General features: G+C 41.3%; 1 protein-coding gene across 3 annotated transcripts in view; it reads left to right on the top strand.

The window, feature by feature from the left end:
- Positions 1-396: 396 nt before the first annotated feature.
- Positions 397-16,988, top strand: part of Garin2 (golgi associated RAB2 interactor family member 2) — a 25,652-nt gene continuing 9,060 nt past the window's right edge. For 2 of the 3 annotated variants that reach the window (XM_070031717.1, XM_070031708.1), the window contains exons 1-6: positions 397-526; positions 3,636-3,716; positions 4,820-5,024; positions 8,935-9,140; positions 10,024-10,648; positions 13,405-13,640. In XM_070031717.1, coding sequence (XP_069887818.1) covers positions 4,824-5,024; positions 8,935-9,140; positions 10,024-10,648; positions 13,405-13,640 — 1,268 coding nt within the window. In that variant the 5' untranslated portion in view covers positions 397-526; positions 3,636-3,716; positions 4,820-4,823. Of the gene's footprint in view, positions 527-3,635; positions 3,717-4,819; positions 5,025-8,934; positions 9,141-10,023; positions 10,649-13,404; positions 13,641-14,538; positions 14,696-16,988 lie in introns of those variants that run through there. The other variant, XM_070031726.1, reaches the window with a different exon arrangement.

The following is a 16,988-nucleotide window of genomic DNA, read 5'->3' as shown; positions in this document are numbered from 1 at the left end:
AAGAAGGAATGGTATATTCTTTTGAAATTCACAGATGCTCAAAGTTTTTCACCTATATTTAAGTTACAGGAAGACTGAATAATACATATCAGCTGAATGATAAATGATGTGGGTTAGGTTTTGGCTTTCACAGACAAGGTATTCGCCCATCATACTATAGGTAGATTGATTATTCTCCCTGAGGAAACCCTGGAAACTTCTCAGCCACCAGAACCACCAGCCAGCTGCCCAGCTCCACAGGAGGACTGACTGCAGTCATCTCAGAGCTGGTCTGCAGGCTGCCCCTTCCCAGTGCTTTACTCTTACTTCAGAGCTATGAAGCCCATTGTGATGCAGGTGTAAATAGAACAATGCCCAGTCTGCCTAGACTTGTGCTGCTTTTGCTAAGTAGTTAGTTGCCTGTCTAGCAGACCAAAAACACCTTCTGTTGAGAGATGTGAAAAGACTGGCAGTGTGCTATTTGGAGATTATTCTCCTAGTCACCATCCAGGAGGTTCCCAGACGCCTATTTCAGCATCACCTCTGCGTAAGTGTGTGTTGATTACTGCAACCTAGGTATGAGCCAAATGGAGGAGGGACTAACTCAAGAGTTCAATTAATACTGGCCATTTGAGGGGAAAATGTCTACTTTCTTTCCATCTTCTTTTACTTATAGTTTTATTTCTTGAACCTCAACTATAAAGATTGGGAAAACTTAATACTTAGTGCCTGAATTTCCTTCTCTTAAAAAAATAATCTGTCAATTTGATCTTAAAATGACACTGTAATCCAAGCTATGGTTCAAGGTTAGCCTAGGGCATAAAAAGTTCAGGAAACCCCATCTTGACCAATGGCTTGATGCAGTGACACACCTGTTATTCCTAACCACACAAGGAAATGCAAATATAAGGATCACAGTCCAGGCCAGAGCAGGCATAAAGCAAGACCCTCCACCTCAAAAATAACCAATTCCACAAGAGACTGGAAGTATGGCTCAAGTTGTACAGACTCTGCCTAGCAAGGAATGGGGCCCTGAGTACAAACTCTTGTATCACCAAATAAAATAACAGAATGCTCTCTGGATTAATTTTTTGATAGAACTGGGATTTGAACTCAGGGCCTTGTACTTGGTTGACTTGCTTTGCTGACCCATACTTTGTTCTGTGTGTGTTGGTGGGGGGTGGTGGATGTTTTCTTGTGTGCTTGTTTTGCTAGTCATTTTGGAAACTGAAGTCAGGCCTACGACCAGATTTAATATGATATATCCCTGCCCTTCCTTTTACTAAAAGTGGCCAACAGCTGGGCACCAGTGGCTCACACCTATAATCCTAGCTACTCAGGAGGCTGAGATCTGAGGATTGTGGTGCAAAGCCAGCCTGGGCAGGAAAAGTCTGTAAGACTCCAATAAACCACCAGAAAACTGGAAGTGGCACTGTAGCTCAAGTGGTAGAATGCTTGCCTTGAGCTGAAGAGCTGAGGGACAGCGCCCAGGCACAGAGTTCAGGCCCCATGACTGACCAAAAACAAAACAAAACAAAACAAAAGGCCAACAATACTGCTTTTTCTTTCTCTCTTTTCCTTTTCTTTTATTGTGTTGTTGTTGTTATGAGTCATAGGGCTTGACCTCAGGGCCTAGGCACTGTCCCTGAACTGTTTTTGCCACACTGTTTTGAGCCACAGCATCACTTCTAGGTTTCTAGTGGTTAACTGGAGAAAAGTCTCACAGAGTTGCCTGCCTAGGCTGGCCTTGAACCATGATCCTCAGCTCTCAGCCTCCTGAGTAACTAAGATAGATTATAGGCATGAGCTACCAGCATCAAACCTCTTCTCTTCTGCTTTCCTTTCTCTTTCCCTTTCCCTTTCCCTTTTTCCGTTCCTTTTCTTCCCTTGCTTCCTTGCTGGCTTCCTTCCTTCCTTCTTCATTTCTTTTTTGTACTGCCCCCAGGGGATTGAACACTGAGACTCACTGCTATCCTTAAGCTCTTTGGCTTAAGGCTAGCACTTTACCACTTGAGCCACAGCTCCACTTCTAGCTTTTTTGTATCTAATTGGAGAAAAGGCCCATGGGACTTTCTCAGATCTCAGGTGTGAGCCACTGGTTCCTGGCAACAATGCTGCTTTTTCTGATGAAAATTAAACTGAAATTCTGCAGTAACTATCTACTGAATTAATGTTCATTCAATGGTAACTGGAAGAAGATAGAAAAATATCTGAGGGGGAGGAAAGCTGTTTAAAAGAAACAAGTGAAGCTGCATAGAATAAGTTATGGCCTATTGCATTGGATTCCTCTAGGCTGTCCTTGTTCTTGCTGCACAATACAAGTCCTTACCTACAATATTTCTCTATATCTTGCCTGCTTAACTCAATGTATAGAACCTTTGATACCTAACAAAAGGAATGAATTATTGGAAAAATATAAACTATGATTAGAAAAGATGTATATACAATCATAGTAGAATAACTTATAACAGAAGCTAGCTCTGCATCCCCACAACAGCCTCTAACCATCCTGCTTCATGCCTCTGCTCTAATTCATGCCTCAGTCAACATGTTCTTGAATTTCCATTACACATCATATGCATTAATCAATCCTTAATATGGTTAATCTTTTTATACTAAAATTTGCTTTTAAAGTATGAGTTTTATAGGCCTCTATTATACCTATAGTATGAATAAAGCATGATAGTATAAATAAGATTTTCTTTATTGACATATATGTGTGTATATATATATATATATAAACTACAAAAGTTCAGCTCATTAATATGAATAACGCTATTACATATTTCACTGGTCATATCTCTGCTCCAACCTCCCATCAAGAAGACAGTAGTCATATCATTTCCTCTGACATTCGGGATAATGCTGGTTTCCCTATCTGGCAGTTTCAGGGTAAGGACTAGCTGAGGACTTGTGACTGAGCACTCAATGAGGCTCACCAAGAACAATTTGGCTCAAATGTGGACAGCAACCCCCTCCAACTATGCTTTGTTTCCATGGCTGTGACAAAATACCTTGGCATATAAGCAGCAGCAAAGGAGAAAGGATTAGTTTTGAGTCACAGTTTCAGTGCAGGGTTATTTTGTCCATATTTCTGGGCCTATGGTGAGGCAGAGCACCCTGGGAAGGAAATAGCAGAGCAGAGATGCTCACCTCATAGTGGCTAGGAAACAGAGAGAATGAGGAAGGAACTTGGGACAAGAGATAGCCCCCAAGAACACGCCTCCAGTGCTCCAACTCAGCCCCACCCTAAAGTTTCTACCACATCCCAATACTGCCTGTAAATGATGAGTCTGATTTGAGAGGAGGAAGACTTAAGGAAGGGGAACAAGATGGGGTAGTGAGAGGGTCAATCTAATCAAAGAACATTTATATACATGTATGAAAATGACTAAATGAAACCCATTAAAATGTACACACAAAGAATATGTACGCACAAGTATGAGTCCGTCAGTAGATTAAGCCAATTATTATGTCAATAAGCCCTCATGATCCAATCACTCTCAAGGACTGACTCCAACAAATGGAGTTTTGAAGATGATACTACCAAACTGTAACCATGTAGCTGTAAGACACTAACGCATGAACCTCAACAAGTAACAAGTAAATGTTAGAACTGAAATTAGCTTCTTTTCTCTCGGTTTTATATACAAAAGGCTTCATCATGAAAAGGAGGAAGCTCAAACTGAAGTGAGTTACACCTCCCACAGTGGATTGTGACTCTTGGCTGAGTTGAGGTAAGAATGGCTGGCTATTATGAATTTAATGTTGCTACAAATATGGCTGTACAATTGTCTCTTCAGAGGGCTGCAGGTGTGACTCGGGAAGTAGATCACCTGTCTAACAAGTATGAAGTCCTGAGTTCAAACCCCAGTACCACCAAAAAATAAAATTACTTCGGTACTGTACTTTCAGTTCTTTGGGATATATACCCACGAGTGGACTTCTGGGCCATTTCTATGTCTAATTTTTTTTTTTAAGGAATCACTGTACTGTTTCCCACAGAAACTGTATCACTTCCATCCCACCAATTACACAACAGTTTGAGCTTCTCTGCATCCTTGCCAACATTTACTGCTTTAAAAAAATAGTTTCCATTGTATGGGTATGAGTTGGGAAGTCACTGTATTTGTGATTGGAAGTTCTTTAATGATGACTGGTGTTTAGGATGTTTCCATGGAAGTTATTGGCCATTACACTTTGAGGTCTTGTTTCCTTTTTAGAACTGTCCTGAGAGATCAAATAACAGTCACTGTTGTCTGGTGGAAGCTCTTTCGTAAAAAGATGAAGAGAGTAGGGATAAACTGTCATTGATCAGAAAGATATCCACTATTTACTTCCCAACCAAGAGCTAAAGCTCAGGTATGGGTTAATAGTGTGGAAGAAGTATTCTCAATCTAGGAGAGTTTTGTTACTTTACTTACACAAAAACATTTGACACCTATACATGATGTAAAAGCAAGTGTTCCCATTAATTAGGAAAACAATGGTCTGGGGAAGGGAGTATATATTGCAAAGTCTCCTAGAGACTAACCTAATCACCCTAAGTGTTACCACCCTCACTGCCACTCACTTTTATTACAAGTATCTGTTCAATATCCTTTTTTTGTTACTGCTTTTTGTTTGCTTGCTTCCTTATTATCGGTCACCCCTTAAAGTGTACATTTTAAGGCCAGGATCTCCTCAGTCCTTTTTAATGCATCCACAGTGTTGGGCATAGTGTCAAGTATACCTAGAATGTGTAAAGTTGTCAATCAATGGAGAAATGAAATAACTATTTTCTATATATCATATCATTTATTGTATTCTTATTCCCTCAATTTTCTAATTTTTACCTAAGCACAATGAAGAAAAACAGCAAAAAGTTGGATGATCAAGATGCTCATCCAAAGACAAATGAACAAGATTCCAATCCAAAGACTGATGACCCAGTTGCCCAACTCAACCCACAGCCTCACCCCCCTGGAAATATTAAAAAGAAGATGGATGGAGGAGAGTATGCGCCTTTTGTAGCTCCTCCCACATTAGAGAGCAATTTCATTCAGGTAAATAATACTTGAGTTCTGAATTAAGTTCAGTATTTAATTTTCTCAAAGACAACAAGAACAACAATAAAAAGGCTAGGAAGAGAATTGTTTTCAATGTGGCAAGAGACTACTTGGTATCATTAAGGAGAGTAATTTTGAAAACTTTAAACAACCTGAAATAATTAGTGTTAAAGTGACATCCATATCCCAACAAATTCTTAGGAGGATTTCTGTCCTAATTCCACTGTAATTTTCATTCTAACATAATCTTCCCAGAGTTACACAAAATGATTTTTAGAACATCCTGTCACAGGAAAACATGCTTCTTCACTAACTTCTTTTTTAGACTTAGAAGCAAAACATCTACGGTGGAAGTAGAGGTTAGCTTGCGGGTAGAGGGCTTGACTAGCATAGCAAGGCCCCTCGGTTCAATCCCAAGCACTGTGACAGGGATGGAAAGGGGAGGAGAAGAGAGAGGAAGGAAGGGAAGGGTGGGGGAAGGGAGGGGGGAAGGAAAGGAGACAAGTAAAGGAAGAGAAGGAGAAAGGAAAGGAAAAGAAGGGAAGGTGGTGATCTGTAACAAACTAGAAATTAAACTAATTTCATTCAGTTCTTAAGGAAAAATCTAACAATATCAGGACAATGGTTTCCTTTCTCTGAGAATGTATTTACATGATGAATGAAACCATTCAGTGCACTGGAAGCAGAACTGACTTTCCTCTAAATATTCAATATTAGAATATACAGATAAAGATCAGAAGGCAGAGATTGGGAGGATCGAGACCCCCATCTCAAACAAGTCAGGAGTGGTTATATATGTCTATGATTCTAGGTATGCTGGAGGCAGAGGTAGGAAGACATAATCTGAGGCCAGTCTGGACAAGAATAAAAAATGTTTTTTAAAAAGGTGGCTCAGTGGTAGAGCGCTTGCCTTGCATGCCTGAAGCCCTGGGTTCGATTCCTCAGCACCACATAAGCAAAAAGAAAAAAGCCAGAAGTGGCACTGTGGCTCAAATGGTAGAGTGCTAGCCTTGAGCTGAAGAGCGGAGGGACAGCACCCAGGCCCAGAGTTCAGGCTCCATGACCGGACCCAAAAAAAAAAAAAAAAAGACCAGGAGCACGGTATAGCAAGCCCGTGGCCCTTGAGTTCATACCCTAGTACCTAAAAAAATATATTCAGGCACAGAGATGGAGAAAAGAGCTCAGTGTTGTGGACCATTACTGTCACCTCACAGAAATGCCACAAGCAACTAGCATTGAACACAGAGCTTGTAACTGGAGCAGCTACTCAGCCGATGTGGCAGAGGATGACAAGGCATGCTCCTTCAGAGGGGCCTTCATCCTTCACAAACATGTCCTAAGTCCCCCTCCCCCCCCCCCGCCCTGCACCATGTGCCACTGGCAGGAGATGCAACCTGGAGATGCCTTCCAAATATGTCTTTCTGACTGAAAATGTGGCTTAGTGGTAGAGTACTTGCCTAGCATGCATAAAGCCCTGGGTTCGATTCCTTAGTACCACTCAAGTAGCAGAGTGCTAGCCTTGAGTAAAAGAAGCTCAAGGAGAGTGCCCAGGCCCCAAGTTCAAGTCCCAGGATGGGAGGGAGGGAGCGAGGGAGGGAGGGAGCGAGGGAGGGAGGGAGGGAGGGACGGAGGGAGGGAGGGAGAAAGAAAGAAAGAAAAAAAGAAAGGAAGGAAGGAAGGAAACCAAATACTTCTTTCCTACTAACAATATTTTCAGTTCTCCACCTCTCTTCCTTTGCCCTGTGCAATGTATCTTCTGCACACTAATCACACAGCACTTGTGTCACACTGGGAGGCAGGTAGTGAGCAGACTGAGCACTGTACTGTGTTAAGTCATACCCTATACCCTTTTGCTCTGTCACATCCAGCAAAATAGTACATTCAAACAGCAATAGTGACAGCTACCAGCAATTCAAAAGAAATGTCTAATAAATAGAGTAGGGCTATAACCTCTTTCGGAACATACTTGGTTTGAATTGGTGAGTTGTATGGGAAGTGAGACTCAAACCCGGGGCCTTTGCATAAGAAAACATGTTTTTAACCATTGAGTTTTGTGTCTAACCCCTTAAGTGTGTTTTAATTGAACCAGTTTTCATACAACTGAGAAACACAAGTATAGCTCCTCTCTGGCTTCCCCACATTTCTGTGTACTCATTTTCCAGCCTTTTCTTTTATGAATGAGCAGCAATTATATTGTTTGAGTTTTTGGACTTTGGGGTTTTTACTGATTATATGCCGAGAAACCTGTCCTGTCCACCTAGCAAGTTTGGGTGTACATTGTCCAATTTGTCAGCTAAGGAAAGACTTCCAGGGCTCCATATCCAGAGATGGGCTATTAGTTAGCTGACCTATTGGTAAGTAATCAGGAAGATTGCAAATTTGTTGTTAAACACTGCCATTTCTCTTATTCTTTTATTTATATTACTTTAAAAACAAGGGTTGCTATGTTGCCCAAACTGACCAAAAACTCCCTGCCTCAGTCTTCTGTCTAGCTGGGTCTACAGGAACATGCCCCTATACCCAGTTTATATAACATTATTAAAAATTCTGTTGCTGGTTATGTAGCTTAGTGGTTGAATACATCCTTTGCATACATGAATTCTTAGGTTTGATCCTACTGCTAATAACACAAACTTAAAAATGTATCTAAGAGGGCTGGGAAGGTGGCTCAGTGGTAGAGCGCTTGCCTTGCATGCTCAAGGCCCTGGGTTCGATTCCTCAGCACCACATAAACAAAAAGAAAAAAAGCCGGAAGTGGCGCTGTGGCTCAAGTGGTAGAGTACTAGCCTTGAGCTGAAGAGCTGAGGGACAGCGCCCAGGCCCAGAGTTCAGGCCCCATGACCGGACCCCCCAAAAAAAATGTATCTAAGAAGTGGCGCTGTGGCTCAAGCAGTAGAGCACTTGAAGAGCACAGGGACAACACCCAAGCTCAGAGTTCAAGCCCCACGACCGACCAAAAAAAGAAAAATGTATCTAAGACAAAAGTGAGAGCCAAACTTCCTAATTCCTAATTTTCACTATATTTTATTATCTCAAGTCTTGGAAATGTTTTACAAGGTCTATACTCAACAATATGTGCTACTCATCTTTTTTTTTTTTTTTTTTTTTGCCAGTCCTGGGCTTGAACTCAGGGCTAGGCAGTCCCTGAGTTTCATTTGCTCAAAGCTTATACTCTACCACTTGAGCCACAGGACCACTTCCAGCTGTGTATGTAGTGCTAAGGAATTGAACACAGGGCTTCATGCATGCTAGGCAAGCACTCTACCACTAAGCCACATTCCCAGCCCATACTTATCTTTTATGGTACTAATTTATTTTATTTTTTGGCAGTATGGGGCTTGAACTCAGGACCTGGATGCTATCCCTAAGCTCTTTCCCTCAAGGCTAGCATTCTATCACTTTGAGCCACACCTCCATTTCCAGTTTTCTGGTAATTAATTGGAGATATGACTCTCATGGACTTTCCTGCCCAGGGCTCTGAACCACACTCCTCAGACCTCAGCCTCCTGAGTAGGTAGAATTACAGGTGTGAGCCACCAACACCTGGGCATCAGTAAATATTTTAAACAAACAACTTCCATGAGCTGACTTAAATGTTTTAAATATTACTACCTTTAGCCCACTTTCTCAGCTAAGTCCAGACCCTCTGTTAGCTATTCTATAACGTCTTGAACTGTAACTTAGTGACAGTAATAGTCTCTCTAGTTGTATTAGGTTTGCCTTCCCTGTGGACCTCCCTAAGTCAAGCACTGTGTCTGCTCACTGTGGTATCTCCAAAAGTTAACATAGGCAAGTAAAAAAGTAAAAAAGCTCCGTTTCTTTCCTGGCATCGCTTCCACTGCTCTGGTATGCCAGGATGTTAAGCCATGCCCTTCATCAAAAACTCCTTCCTATGTTTTGTATTCAGGTCAACAGGAGAGGTGAATCCATTTACCTTCATAACCGAGCCAACTGGGTGACCGTAGGCATGTGTTCTTCCAGTCCCACTAACAAGATCCCCAACGTGATGCTGCTAGCGTATCTGACGTCTGGTACTGAAAAAGATAAGGGACCCTTCTTCAAAAGTCTCCTGACATCACCACCTCCCTCTAAAGCAAAGCTGGTTCTTACCAGGTGAGTCACAGAGAGGAGTCACAAATCCCTCTGAGCCAGGTACCCATAGCTTTCCTCCTGTAATTCTAGTTACTGAGAACACTGAGACCTAGAGGATTGAAGTTCAAAGCCAGCCCAGTCAGAAAAATTCCAACATTCCCATCTCTAGCAAAAAGTGGAGCTCAAAGCTGGAAGCATGGCTCAACTAGGAGAGTGCCAGCCATGTGCAAGAAAGCTGAGGACCTGAGTTCAAGTGGCCTAAGTCAAGCACTATGTCTGCTTGCTGCGGTATCTCCAAAAGTTAACATATGCAAGTGAAAAAGTGGATGCATCATGCTTCAGTTCCCTTTCCATAGTGGCACTATCTACATACATCAGAATATCTTAGAAAATATCTTTATTCCTGTGGAGCTGAAAACAGAAATACAGATGAAATTGCTCTAAAGGAGAACCCTGCTATAAATAATAGTAACATTAAAGTGTGGGAAAGTAGCTTGTGACAAAGGCAGTCAAACAGAAGCTAGCTAATAATAATACAAATTTAAAAAGCAACATAACAGGAGCTGAAGAATCATAATAGCAAGCCACCTCTCCCATCAGCATCCATCAGAATTCTCAGCCACTCACTTGCTCTAGAATCTTTTCAAGACACTTCTCTAAGCCCAGACTAGTTAGGATTACTTAAAATGACAATTTCTCTGTAAGGAGTTGATGTTCTGATTTGTTTCTAAGTACATCAGAGTCTCTGGTACGTATCTAAGATGAGAGAACTCTCAGGAGTTTCCTCCCAGACCTAAATGGGACACTGTTTTCCTGAATCTCACTCTTCAAGCTGCTACAAAATACAAAGGGACTATATGTTTGTCATTTCTATTGATACTGTTTCATTTGCATTTGTTTGCAGGTTTCTCCCTCTAGAGTTTTTGACTCTTTCTGTGCATGATGCTAAGAATTTTCGCCTCAAAGTAAAGCTAGTAAGTGGCCGTGTCTACTATTTGCAGCTCAGTGCCCCTGTAAACAAACAGGAGGCCTTATTTTCCCAATGGGTGGACCTCATCTCTGTCCTGGATCAGGAGAAAGCTAAAGCCCCCAAAGTGCCAGAAGGCTCCAGCACCTCTGAAGGCACAAACAGCACGGAAGCCACAGGCTCAGGGGACATCATGGATATTACAACGTGCACGGGTCTGCAGAGCCCCTTCCTGTACACGTATACAGACCCCTCCCACGTATCAGGGAGCATAGATTTCTCAGAAACCACCGACATCACTGATGTCACCGATGTCACTGACATTCCAGAAAGTGAGCACCCAGAAATGCCAGATGTAAGAATTGTCACAGAAGTCACAGAAGTTGTAGACATCACAGAAGGCACAGAGATTCCTGATAACATGAATGTCTCAGAGGTCACGGTGGTATTTGAAAATGATGACATAATAAGGGCAAAACAAGAGGAGAACTTACGTAACATGGAAGACTTTAATGTTTTAACAATCAAGCACTGGAGCAATCGCCAAGATCATAGTTCTCAGGTAGCTGACATTGATGATAAAAATGCTATGGAATTTAATCTGAGTTACCCAATGTTAACCATGAGATCCAATCTCTAAATCCTAGTAGTAAAGGAATTGTAAGATATCACCTGAAACATGACCCCTTCTTACCATTGAACTTAACCTGCCATCAGTGTGATGGAGAGAGCTAGGATCAGAAGACCTGGGATAGAATCTTGACCTTGAACATCAGTTGTATAAATAGCTAAATCAGTAAACTGACAAGAGAGCACAGTTTGCTCATCTCTAAAATCAGGATATTAATATACTGTCAGGGTTATTGTTAAGGTTGAACTGGACATAGAAGTGCTCAGGACCTGAAAGATTAGTATGAAATTTCAATAAGAAAAGGTAAGGGTGGAAACTGGAAAATAAAAAAAGTGACTGGCCTTAGAAAAGGTCAGAAGTAGGTAAACACAGAGCCACAGGATGTTTAATTCTGAGAATTAAACATTCTTGAGTCTAAGTTAGCTTATTGAGGTACTGCCATAGTATCTGGCAAGCAACAGGAGAAATTTGTTAAATAAATTATTACTCAGCAGTTTTTTTTTAACTTGAAGTATGTTTCTTGGCTGGGAAAAATGTTCATGATATAAACTTGAGTGAAAAATGAAGGCTATATTTTCTAATGTATAAAAATACATTTTTTCATATGTATGCTCAAAGAGAAAAAAATACATATTGTCAGGGCTGGGAAGGTGGCTCAGTGGTAGAGTGCTTGCCTTGCATGGATGAGGCCCTGGGTTTGATTCCTCAACACCACATAAGCAGAAAAAGCTGGAAGTTGTGCTGTGGCTAAAGAGGTAGAGCACTAGCCTTGAGCTGAGGGACAGTGCCCAGGCCCAGAGTTCAGGCCCCACAACTGCCAAAAAACAAAACAAAAATAGAGATCTATATTTTGGGCTGGTAAGGTGGCTCAGTGATAGAGTGCCTGCCTTGCATACATGAGGCCCTGGATTCGATTCCTCAGTACTACATATGCAGAAAAAGCCAGAAGTGGCACTGTGGATCAAGTGATAGAGCGTTAGCCTTGAGCTGAAGAGCTGAGGGACAGTGCCCAGGCCCAGAGTTCAGGCCCCATGACCAAACAAACAAAAAACAGCCACATATTGCTTATTTCTAGACTATAGGATTACAGATAGTTTATGTCTTACTTCCAAATTCTGTTTCCTAATGTAAAAGGGTAGGGGGTGAGAGTGCCAGTACTAGAACTTAAACTCAGCCCCATACTCCCTCTTGGCTTTCTAAGCCAAAGGTGTTACTCTACCCTATGAGTCATATCTCTACCTCTGAATTTTTCTAGTTAATTGGAAATAAAAGTCTCAGGGAATTTTCTGCCCAGGGCCGTTTCAAATTGCATCCTCCAGATCTCAACCTCCTGAGTAGCTAAATTACAGGTATGAGCCACCAAGGCCCAGCAAGTAGTTTTTATTCAGGAAAAATTCAAGTAGTTGTGTACAATTTCTAATGACAGGAAGAAGAGGTTTATAATAATAAAAATGTTCAGTAAAAATGTACACAGCAGAGGTTAGGGGCATGGCTAGCCAATAAATGAAAGTGTCAGGTACTGAAATCAAGTCCTGGCCTCGGACCTAAAAAAAAAAAAATTGTAAGCAAAACTTCAAAATGACCTCAAAGCACACAAAAGTAAACACAAAGTACACAAAAGGAATAAATAGAAAAAGACTCAGCTAGCTAGAAGAGCAGCTATGTCTGGGCAGCAGCATCCTGTAAAGAATATTTTCTACTTTTCACTTCTTCACTCCTCAAAGGACTTTCGAAACTTACTGCGTATAATAAGTATGCAGTAAGTTTCCTGTCAGAAAATACACTTTATCTTTCTGGGATTACATTGCTGCAATATGTTCAAGGAAGCAATTGAAGGAATGCACTGGGTGTGGCCACAGGAGGAGGAAGGAACAGTGGTAAGGAGCTCCAGAAAGACAGGCCTGCCCACTGGCTGAGCCATTGCTCTGAGGCCTCAGTGAGACATTCTGATAGTCAGTGACTGGGAGAGGTAGCATACTGACAGGAACCAGGATATTAAGAGACAGACAGATTTTAAATTTTAAGTACAGGGCTGGGGCGCCGGTGGCTCACAACTGTAATCCTAGCTACTTAGGAGGCTGAGATCTGAGGATCATGGTTTAAAGCCAGCCCAGGAAGGAAAGTCCGTGAGACTTTTATTTCTAATCAACGACTGCAAAACTGGAAGTGGCACTGTGGCTCAAGCGGTAGAGCACTCGCCTTGAGCTGAAGAGCACAGGGACAGCGCCCAAGCCCAGAGTTCAAGCCCCATGACCAACCAAAAAAATAATTTTTTTTAAGTACAGGTTCTAAGACTTTGTAAAACCTCTTTAGTATTATAAGTTAGACACTCTCAATTAAGAGCAACCTCACATTGGACAGTAGGTGGGACCAGGCCTTTTGGGAAAAACCTTAAGGAGTGCTATAATGAGTGCTGATTGTCTGTGAGGTGACACTGCATACATGACAAGATGAACTTTTGAATGTGCCATCAGCTTTGAATTCCCAAGTCCCTCCCTCTAATGCCAGCCTGGCTTCTTTCCGTTGGCATACAGCAACCTCTGGGTTTCTGCTACTGGACCCAGGTACCCACCACACTTTTTAAATACAAATTAAGTGATGAGTGGATGACATACTGCTCCACAAACAAGCCATTGCTGTGTTATGTGCTTTTATTACCTGACTTGTTTCTGCTTATTCTCTTCAAGGAAAAAATTGAAAATATCTTGAAACATGGATGTCTACGAAATACAAAAAGTAAAACTGAAATAAGGGACACAAAACATGTTACCATCTCAAACATAACACTGACTTTCCAAGGTGAAAAATGTTTTCAGACTACACTGACTCCTCCAAAACATGAAGGAAAGAAACACAAAGATGACATCCCTGAAGAAAAGAGAGCTGATTTTAAAAAGAAAGTTTCCAAGGCTGCAGAATCTAGGTAAGTAGGGCAGGAAAAGGTGGGGATTCTAAGGCTGTGGTAATGTAAATAGGTATATGCTTCAATGGCCCTGGGATGTCAGACTCTGAATATTCTCAGGTAGAGAATATTCATTTCATTCAACCTTGGTTAATTTTTATTTCCATACCAGATGCTTACACCCCTTGGTATTCTGGTTACCAACCTGGTGCCAATTCTATGTGCTTTAGTGAATATCACAAAATCATATTTTGAAGTTAAGGCATTGAGTCTTATACAAATGGTGGGTAGTTTTTTCCTTTCTTTTCTTTTCTTTTTTTTTGTCAGTAGTGCGGGTTGAACTCTGGGCGTAGGCACTGTCCCTGAGGTCCTCAGCTCAAGGCAAGTGCTCTACCACTTGAGCCATAGCACCACTTTGGTTTTCTAGTGGTTAATTAGAGATAAGAGTCTCACGGACTTTCCTGACGAGGGGTAGCTTTGAACTGCAAGCTTTAGATCTCATCCTCCTGAGTAGCTAAGATTACAGGCATGAGCCACCAGCACCCAGCTTTCTTCAGTTTTTATGCTTCTTTTTTTTTTTTTTTTGGTCGGTCGTGGGGCTTGAACTCTGGGCCTGGGCGCTGTCCCTCAGCTCTTCAGCTCAAGGCGAGCGCTCTACCACTTGAGCTACAGCGCCACTTCCGGTTTTCTGGTGGTTTTATTGGAGATAGGAGTCTCACGGTCTCTCCTGCCCGGGCTGGCTTTGAACCGCGATCCTCAGATCTCAGCCTCCTGAGTAGCTAGGATTACAGGCGTGAGCCACCAGCGCCCGGCAGTTTTTATGCTTCTTATATTTTCTTCTTTCTGCATTTTCTATGGATCCCTTTTATTTCTCTATACTGCCAATAATAATCTGAAAGAATCATTTTCATAATTTCAGGAGCTTTTCTGCAAAGTTAATTATAAGCCAAATGTGAGTGAGCATAAAGTGTTATAACGATGAAAGGGAATCTGATCATTTTGGATTAACATCTAAAAAGAAACCTATCTAAATGCATATATACGGCTGAGTGTGATGTTCATGCCTATCGTCCCACCTACTCTAGTCTAAGGTAGGAGGCTCCTTTGAGCTAAGCAGTTCCAGAATAGCTTGGATAACAGCAAAACTGCATTTTAAAAAAAGATTAGTAAAAATGAAAATGAGAAATATAATTCATTATCTCCTTTTTTAAATGCATAAAAGAGAGTGAGACAGAGAGAGTGAAGCTGAGCACCAGTATTTCACATTTATAATCCTACCTACTCAGGAGGCTGAGATCTAAGGGTCATGTTCAAAGTCAGCCCAGGCAGGAAAATCCATGAGACATTTGTCTCTAATAACTATTCAGAAAAAGCCAGTGCTGTGGCTCATGTGGTAGAGAGAGATAGCCTGGAACACAAAGAAGCCAAGGGATAGCACCTAGACCCTGAGTTCAAGCTCCAGGACCAACAACAACAATAACAACAACAACAAAAAGAGGATGGGTATAGAGCTAGAGCAATTGTCTAGCATGTACAAAACCCTGGGTTCAATCCTTAGCACTTAAAAAAAATGCACTCAGGAATATGTACATATGTGTTTAAGAACAGGAAGACAAGAAAAATCAATGGAAACATGAAATTAACTAGAAAATTCTTAAATAATTTGAAGTATTGAATAGATCTTATTTGATTCTTCCAAAAGAACAACTAAAGACAGTTTTAAGGGTAGGGCAGTACTGAGGTTTGAACTTATGGCCTCATAGTTCCTAGTCAGGAACTCTACCACTAGAGCCACCCTTTTTGCTTTAGTGTTTTGTTTTGCTTTGCTTTTTCAAATAGGGCCTCTTGTTTTAACCAAGAACAGTCTGGACTTTGATCCACCTACTAGTACTTTGTACCCAGCTGGGATAACAGGCAGAATCCACCGTACCCAGCTTATTGACTGAGATGGGATTCTTATTAATGTTTTGCCCAGACTGGCCCTGAACATGAGCCTCCTATCTCTGGCTCCTATGTAGCTAGCATTATAGGCATGAATCACCAAGGGATAGCTGTGTTTTTATTTTTAAGATTAAAATTGAAAGCTTCAAAGATTAGTCAAAATGTTATCAAGGAAGATTATGTTCAATTTTGCTTATTAACTTGGAAACTTTAAATCAAGTAAAAGGACAAAAATGGCCTAACAGGCACAATCAGAAACTAGGAACTTGAAAAAATAGAAAATAAATAAAATAAATTGTCGGAGCTACAACTGAAGAATATGTGAAGAGGGAAGGGGAGAGAGAGAGAGAGAGGAGAGAGAGAGAGAAAGGTGTTACATAGGTGGTCAAGAGCAGCATCTCTGAAAAAACACAAATTTGATCAGAGAACTGAAAAAATAAGTTCTGTAAGAAAGACTTCCAAGCTGTATAACAATTACAAATATCTTCTAAATAATTTTACATACATACATATATGCATAATAAGAGAATAGGGAAAGAATACATTAGCTTTATGGATAAAGTAACTGACAAGATTTTGTAAAAGATTCAATTCACAAATGATTTAAGGACAGGAACAGTAAATTTACCCCATAGACTAAAGTTGAAGGGGAGGAATTAGCCTCATGAATAATAAAGAAAGATACGTTAAGCAACAGTCAACAGGCATTTTGCTGGATGTCCCTACACTCAGGCTGCCACTAGAGGGACGGGAGCTTTCTGTAGTGTCTTCACATTATATACCTTGACTCAAAATCCTACCAAAATCGAGGGCAAGGAAAGCAAAAGGAACATAACTTAAGAGACCCACAGCCATGAAATCAGAGGAATGTTTGTTTAAGCTCCTAGGCAAGGCACTTCTCCTCCATACCACAGCCTCTAGGTATAAGTCCTGATTGTCTGCTCAGGTGAGGCATTATTTGATATCTAGGGTTCCCGCACTGGTTCTCCAAGGAGGGTTGAGGGACCTGCTGCAGCATAACAGTGTCACTTGAGGACTTGTTAGAGGTGTAAGTTCCTCAAACTCCACACCATTTTACTGAATAATAAACTCTGGTGATGGAGCATGATGTTCTGAGTTTTAATACTCTTCTACATGATTCTAATGCATGCTGAATTTTGAGAATTATTGCCTTACTGAGAGGCCAATCCTAATTAAAAGTGAGTTTAGCAAGGGTTCTTCTCTCCTGAGTCCTCAGGGTAAAAATAAGAATTTCCTCTTTAAGCTGGGTGCTGGTGGTTCACGCCTGTAATCCTAGCTACTCAGGAAGCTGAGATGTGAGAATCATGATTTGAAGCCAGCCCAGGGAAGGAAAGTCCATAATCTCCACTAAACTACTCAGAAAAAGCCAGAAGCGATGCTATGGTTCAAGTGGAGGAGTGCAAAAAG

Source organism: Dipodomys merriami, unplaced genomic scaffold, assembly GCF_024711535.1.
Source record: "Dipodomys merriami isolate MVZ:Mamm:240054 unplaced genomic scaffold, mDipMer1.0.p SCAF_1, whole genome shotgun sequence".
Taxonomy (NCBI): domain Eukaryota; kingdom Metazoa; phylum Chordata; class Mammalia; order Rodentia; family Heteromyidae; genus Dipodomys; species Dipodomys merriami.
The sequence above is the reverse complement of the archived record's forward strand: the minus strand, read 5'-3'. Positions and strand labels throughout refer to the sequence as shown.